At 40.8% G+C, this 8,066-nt stretch overlaps 1 protein-coding gene across 1 annotated transcript; it reads right to left on the bottom strand.

Moving 5' to 3' along the window:
• Window positions 1-1,941: 1,941 nt before the first annotated feature.
• LOC119595678 lies at window positions 1,942-4,782 on the bottom strand. Its single transcript, XM_037944792.1, has 4 exons — window positions 4,589-4,782; window positions 3,951-4,057; window positions 3,572-3,822; window positions 1,942-3,107 (listed from the first exon to the last, which is right to left on the bottom strand). Exons 2-4 carry the CDS (start codon window positions 4,039-4,041, stop codon window positions 2,898-2,900), a joined length of 552 nt encoding a protein of 183 aa, XP_037800720.1. The 5' UTR covers window positions 4,042-4,057; window positions 4,589-4,782; the 3' UTR covers window positions 1,942-2,897.
• Between the last annotated feature and the right edge of the window lie 3,284 nt (window positions 4,783-8,066).

Here is an 8,066-nt window from a genome sequence, read left to right as displayed (position 1 = left end):
CACCAATAAACTTTATTTACCTCTTCTCTGTTCTATCACCATCCCTGTCAGCAAGTTTTTCTCAATTCTTTTACTTCTCATCACATGACCAATAAACTTTAGTTTCCTTTTGTTCAAGATGTCCAACAGCCGGTCTTTACAATTTATTTTTCTCAGCACTTCATTATTCGTTTTCTTTTCTGTCCAGTTAATACGTAGTCTGTAACACCACATTTCAAAACTATTGACCTTTTTCTTGTCTATCTTCAGCACCCAACACTCAGAACCATATGACGCAATTGGGAAAATTAATGAGTTCAATAACCTCAGCTTTGTCCGTAAGATAATGCTTCGGTCTTTCCAGATGTTATTAAGAGCAACTGTGGCGTTTTTGGCAATGGTAATTCTTCTTTTTATCTCCGGTGAATCATCATATGTATTAGTTAAAACAGCTCCAAGATAAGAGAACTCTTTCACATTTTCCACAACCACTCCATTGATTGTAATATGTTCATCATCGTTCATTGCCGGTTACCTTCGAATATATGCATATATATATATATATATATATATATATATATATATATATATATATATATATATATATATTTTTTTTTTTTTTTTTATACATATACATAAACATTAACATATAGATATACATATACATGCATACACTTGTTCATGGACGCATAAGCACACATGCAGACACACACTCACACATATGTATGTGTTTGTGCATAGATATACAATTATATATATATATATGTATATATTTATATCACACACATACACATATACATACACCCCCCACAAATAAATACAAATATATATATATATATATATATATATATATATATATATATATATATATATATATATATATATATATGTATATATAAAGGTATATATATATATATATATATATATATATATATATATATATATATATATATATATATATCTATATATACTCTAACCACTCGGCCGCGGTGGCCGAGTGGTTAGAGCATCGGACTCAAGACTGCCACGACGGCAATCTGAGTTCGAGGGTTCGAGTCACCGGCCGGCGCGTTGTTGCCTTGGGCAAAGAACTTCACCTCGATTGCCTACCTAGTCACTGGGTCAGTGTCGGTCCCAGAACCGGGTAAATAGAGATAGTGACTCGATAAATAAATTGCCAAGAAAATCATGGAAATCCATGATAGCCAACGTCATTGCGGGACAGGGCACTTAATATATATATATATATATATATATATATATATATATCACCTCGATTGCCTAACTAGCCACTGGGAGACCAAGTCAGCCCAAGTCAGTGCCGGGTAAATAGAGATGGTGACTCGATAAAATCACCGGGCGGAAGGCAATGGCAAACCACCGCTCTAAATTGCCAAGAAAAATCATGGAAGCACATGATCGTCAAGGCTGCGGTGGTCGAATGGTTAGAGCGTCGGACTCAAGACTGTCACGACGGCAATCTGAGTTCGAGGGTTCGAGTCACCGACCGCCGCGTTGTTTCCCTTGGGCAAGGAACTTCACCTCGATTGCCTGCCTAGCCACTGGGTGGCCAAGCCAGCTCAAGTCAGTGCTGGTCCCAAGCCCGGATAAAATAAGAGAGAATGTTACCTAAAAAGGTAACACCGGCACTCTCCGTGGAAAGGAACTGGGGACCCTACCACGTACTCACTCCAAGAGCATCACAACGTGAAAACTGCAATTGAGTATCATGCTGTGACCACGGCGGCTCAGACATGAACCTACCGTTAAATGATGATGATATATATATATATATATATATATTGGTGCGCGCGTGTGTGTGTGTGTGTGTGTGTGTGTGTGTGTGTGTGTGTGTGTGTGTGTTTTTGTATGTTTGTGTGCGTGCGTGTGTATGTGTGTGTGTGTATGTGTGTGTGTGTGTGTGTGTGTGTGTGTGTATGTGTGTATGTGTGTGTGTGTGTGTGTGTGTGTGTGTGTGTGTGTGTGTGTGTTAACAGACATTAGCCATGTCTGTTCGGGGATTTCTAGACAGCCATGCCGAATGTTTTTCAGTTACAAGGCGGAATTGGTCACACTCAGTAGTGGCTCTCGTAGAGAAACATCGTCCAGAAAAGACTAAAGTGTCTACAATAACCGTGGATTCTTTCGATTTAAAAATTTTAAGCAAAAAAACACTATACTTATAAAAGTCAATCCACTCACCGATATTTCAAAAGAAACAGAAAAACCGACAATATTCTTTCCAATAGCATATACCGCTAATAGTGTAATCAGTAATGTATGAGAGACGTAATTATTGACCGATAAAAAAGCAAAAGGAAATAAATAATATAACTCATATTGAATAAAATATCATTAGTTGTCGATCGTGAAACGGCCTTGCCTGCAGTACGTAACTGTTATTCTTAACTTTCTGTCATCATGGTATTTGTGGAAGGTATTCCATAATTGTTCTTTGGCTCTCACTTCGTCCGCCAGGAAGTAAATAACATCTGAAATGAGCTCTGTATCTTCAACATGTCTAAGTGAATATATATATGCATTCCTTGAACATTTGTCTGGATAATTATCAATATTTTAAATATCGTTAGCTATAATATATAACTTATTTCTACAATACAGTTACACCAAATATGCTATAATAATCACCGGTTAGACAATCAAGTACTGAGCTTCCTAGTAATTACACTGCTGTACAGTTTTTGTTTTAACAGCTGGGACGAAAGACCAACTCAGCGGTTCTCGCTCGGTGCCAATATAGGCAGGGATTTTCATCTCGATTCCCTTCACAACTGGTACAGCATCCCGCTCTGTGAAGGGATCTCTGGACAGAATAGACTAGTGTGACCACCCCTTTTCATACAATATGTACACGCGAGTATACTAGCTTAGCTGTCCAAAATAAAACACAGAACATATTACACGAATGAGACCAAATCCGATGAATTGGAGAGGGAGAAGGCTGCGTTGATGGAGAACGCTTTACGCTTCTTCGAGACGAGCGTTTCGTACAGGGAAGGGTCCGGCTCCACGAGGAGGCCCGTCCAGGACCGCTCCCTCTCGAAGTACAAGGTGTTGCTCTTGTCTTCTCCGTCCAGTGCTCCAGCTTCCAAGAAGAAGCCTTTATCCTGAGAAATGGAAAATGGATATATTTTATCTTTTTGACAGCACATTTTCATATAATAACAATAGTAAAGGAATACTCGAAAAAAATGTATTTACATATATAATGACAGCATAATGAATGAGCTTTATCTAGCAGTTACCAATAGGATTTTCATTGAGACAGTAGTGCCACCTGTCTTATAAGTATCTTGATAATAATATAAATAGTAATGATGATAGGCAAAGGATAATAATGATAATAATACCAATAACAATATCAATAATAACGAGGCTTGCGTTGGTAAGGCTAATGATAATCGTGAAATTATAATAGTAATGACAACAGTAATGGAATATAGAGATATAATTTTGGAGAGTAATGATGATCACAATAATAGTAATAGGAATTTTAAACATTCGACGTTAAAGTAAGACTACATTATCACATTACTATCACAATTGGGAAAGAAAAGAGTAGAATGCTCACCAATCCTTCCAGAAGTTTACTGGCGACCTGACTCTGCGTGTACTGCGAGAAGTGCTCTCTGTCGGGCTTCGAGAGGTTATAATCTCCTACTGCAGGCGGCTGTATGAGTCGCCTTTTCACATACTCACGCAGAACCGGGTCCTGTGCTGAGAGGTGAGGGAACTCCTCGGGCACACGCAGTTCGCTGGCCGCAGTTGGATCATCGGCCCCTTGATTGGAGTCCTTGGATGTGAGTAAGCTGATGGATTTTTCTGTTCGAAGTATTGTAAGTGAGATTTAAAGATTGGTGTGAGTGTTTGTGTAATCCCTTTCTCTTTCTATATCACGTTTTTATTCATGTTTTCATCATTAGTTTGAAAAATAAGGGGAATCACGTTACCCATCATTTTCATTTCCTTCGAAAAGTAAAACAGCAATACTAGAATTCCGATTAGAGCGCCGGTTACCACTGGGCGATCTGTGATCCTCATTTTGAAGTAGGCGTTTCTTGGAAGAGAATAGTTTGTACATTATATATATATATATATATATATATATATATATATATATATATATATATATATATATATATATACACATCAGTCTTGTTTCAACCAATAAAGAATGTGAAACTCATTTCATTTCCACTCTCCTCTTTCTTTCTTTCTGTTTCTTTCTCTTGTCCCATCTATCTTTTACCTATCTATCTATCTGTGTGTGTTGCGCTCTCTCTCTCTCTCTCTCTCTCTCTCTCTCTCTCTCTCTCTCTCTCTCTCTCTCTCTCTCTCTCTCTCTCTCTCTCTCTCTCTCATCTCTATCTATCTATCTATCTCCTTCCCCCTAATCCCTCTGTGTGTGTGTGTGTGTGTGTGTGTGTGAGAGAGAGAGAGAGAGAGAGAGAGAGAGAGAGAGAGAGAGAGAGAGAGAGAGAGAGAGAGAGAGAGAGAGAGAGAGAGAGTAAGCGAGAGACCACCGCAAGCCACCAGATGTAAGCGAGACGTCAGATGGTCTTGGGCGGGTCAGTGAAAAGGGTCTTACCTCGCTGGTTTATTGTTGAAGGTAGATGTGAGACCTCCAAGATACCCCAGTGTCCCCGGGTCGAGGACGAGGCGGTGGAGCTGGACCTTGTGTAGCTTGGCCTGTCCGCCGTGGCTCTTTTTCTCTGTCTTACGAACGTGTCCTTTTAGTGGCAGTTCCCTTCGAGAGCGGATGTTTATTCTTGTGAGAGTGAGGGTGAGAGTGAGAGTGAGAGTGAGAGTGAGAGTGAGTGAGTGAGAGAGTCAGCGAGTGGGCGATTGTGTGTGAAAGAGAGAGATGGAGAGAGGGAGAGAGAGAGAGAGAGAGAGAGAGAGAGAGAGGAAGAAAGAGAGAAGAGAGAGGGGGGGGGGGCGAGTGCGCGCGCGCGCGTGTGTGTGTGTGTCTGTGTGTGTGTGTGAAATTTTACTTGAAATTTGCCTTCCTGACTGAGAAGCCGGCAGTTACGCACGTGATGGCGCTGGTGTTGCTTGAGGAACTACAATAGTAACTATTAAGAGATAAGTAACTTGGTGACATTATATATAAATATAGATAGATAGATATACATAGATATGTATATATATACCTATATATGAATATATATCTTATATAACATAAAATATTTTGTCTACGTATACATGTGTCCATGTGTGTACTGCTAGCTAGTATGGAATCATGTCATATAATATTTTTCTCTGTTGTCTCCTCATCTGGCATCGGTTAGGAGTATTTAGTGTCAATTCCGAAACTTTAAAGTTAAAGTTGACGTATATAAATCACCTGGATGAACAGTGTTAATGGGTGAATTATATGAGTAGTTCAAGCCTAGGTCGCTTGTAAATTCTCTTTGAAATATTCTTTACCATGTCTAGTTTAACATATCTATTTTCTCGGTGTAAGTTTCGATTTGCCAATGCTGACCTCAAGAAGGAACAAATGTTTTGTAAAGTGGTTTCTCTGATCTCATAATGTCTAATAACTAATGTTATTTTGACAATACACAAACTAGTGTTCTATGTGAGTCCTGTTATTACCAATTAAGGCATTTTAACAAGATTTCTGAATTTGCAACAGTCTTATTTACTGTGGACCATTAACGCCTCTAGGAAATTAAAGTTTATTGGTTATGTAATGAGAAGTAAAAGTATTGAGAAAAACTTGCTGACAGGGATGGTGATAGGAAACAGAGGAAGAGGCAAACCGAAGACAAGACTGAGCGACAATATCAAGGATATTTGCGGGCTGTCGATGGTAAGATCGAGTTTAGTGGCGAAGGATGGTGGAGAGGTCCACGGCTGCTCAAACATGAGCATACCGTTATTGATTGATTAACGCCTCTGGTCAAAGAAAGTCGAGTTCGATTCTATCGTCGTAACCAACAAAGAACTCCAAACAATAGACTCCAGTTAGAGCATTTCCTCGTCAGCTCCTTTCGTGTCTGAAGATGTAATGTCCAGTAGGCTGCCGACGTCTTAATGATGTTTTGTCAAAAAGGACCCAGGGGCCAGGCTGTGACTTAAAACTCAAATATGCCTTCAAGTTTTTCTCAGACTTATGGTTGGACAAATTAGATTATTTGTAGTAGAATACCAAAGCAATGATAACAAGCCTTTCATGCGATGCCTTGTTCACAAATTTATAAGAAAGCCTAGCCAATAATTTGAAAAAAAATCCGTACGAAAGTTTTCTCTAGTGCTGCCAGTGAGTCTCATAGCTTCGGCAACTCCATTAGCTCTAATTATTATTACAACGTATTGCGTGTGTGTGTGTGTGTGTGTGTGTGTGTGTGTGTGTGTGTGTGTGTGTGTGTGTGTGTGTGTCTGTGTGTGTGTGTGTGTGTGTGTGTGTGTGTGTGTGTTTGCGTGTGTGTGTCAACAATACGTAGCAGGACCGGATGTACACCTCCGTCCAAGCACGCAGCCCTTCTCCTTGGGCAGGACACAGATGCAGCCCGGCTTTCTCTTTTCGCACAGGAACAAACATCCGTCCTCAAAGGGAACCGCCGCATAAAAGGACACGTCCGTAAGACAGAGAGACACAGCAGACGGCCCAAGCCACACTGGGTCCAGCTCCACCACCTCGTCCTCCACTCGGGGACACGGGAGTCTCTTGGGGGGTCTCATATCTGTCGTCAAGAATAAACCAGCAAGCTAAGCCCCTTTTCACTCACCCACCCAAGTCCATCTCTCGTCTCGCTCACATCTAGTGACGCGGTGCTCCTAATCTCTCGTGTCGCTCATATTCTGGTGGCTTGCGGTGGCCACTCGCTTACATCTAGCGAAGTGGTGCTCCCAACTCACGTGTCGCTTACATCTGGCGAAGTGGTGCTCCCAACTCACGTGTCGCTTACCTCTGGCGACAGCGGTGGCCTTTTCGCTTACAGTGTGTGTTTGTGTGTGTGTGTGTGTGTGTGTGTGTGTGTGTGTGTGTGTGTGTGTGTGTGTGTGTGTGTGTGTGTGTGTGTGTGTGTGTGTGTGTGTGTGTGTGTGTGTGTGTGTGTGCGTGCGTGCGGTGGGGGGGAAGGGTAGTGACATTCTCAGCGAGGAGCAGTAGTGAGGTTGGGGGAATGGGAGAAATAGAACTGAGGTGAGCGAGGAAAAAAATACATATTGGAAATAAAAAGAAAAGAATACCCACTCACTCATTTACACACACATATTCACTCACTCACTCACTTACTCATTCACTCTCTCTCTCTCACACACAGAGGGAGTGGATGATGGTGAAGGAAAGAGATTAGAGAGAGAGAAAACGCAACACACACGGACAGATAAATGGACAACGCAAGAGAAGGAGAGAGAGAATGAAATTGAATGTGTTTCACATTCCATATTAGTTTAAACAAAACTGAGCTTCAAATACATTTACTTCATACGAAAGGTTATAATAACTTGGGTGGAAGCATTGCTCGTGGGGATTTGGGACAAGTGAGAGGGATTAGCGGGAGCTGGTGATCCCGGATTAAGACATATTTTCACCTCTCATACAATTATTGCTGTCTAATTCGAGTTTATCTACATTTCTGTTGTCGATATACAGTAGCATTAATTTACAGAGTAGAAAAGGAAAATAATGCACCAATGATATAACCACAAACACACAAGTCAACATCATATTCGACAAAGGAAATAGCTTCCTTACACCTCATGTCAGCATCGGGGGGAGGAGTGCAGACATAGCTGACTCGCTGCTTTCCACGTTTCAGTGAAAGCCTTCTTACTAATTGCTTTATGTTGTTGTCTCAAAGAAGTGTGTGTAAGAGTGAGTGTGTGTGTGTGTGTGTGTGTGTGTGTGTGTGTGTGTGTGTGTGTGTGTGTGTGTGTGTGTGTGTGTGTGCGTGTGTGTGAAATACTATTGCAAAGGAAACTGCAGTGATAAAACACAGTACAAGGCCACGATCTTGTACCATATGAAAATGACAAAATTGCCAAAGAAAGTATCTATATGGTGGCAGAAACGAAGCAGTGGCGAGTGAAATTTTTAATCGTACGTCGGGCAA

The sequence above is a fragment of the Penaeus monodon genome, chromosome 36 (assembly GCF_015228065.2).
Source record: "Penaeus monodon isolate SGIC_2016 chromosome 36, NSTDA_Pmon_1, whole genome shotgun sequence".
NCBI classification, from domain to species: Eukaryota; Metazoa; Arthropoda; class Malacostraca; order Decapoda; family Penaeidae; genus Penaeus; species Penaeus monodon.
Note: the sequence above shows the minus strand (reverse complement) of the source record. Positions and strands in the feature narration are given on the sequence as shown.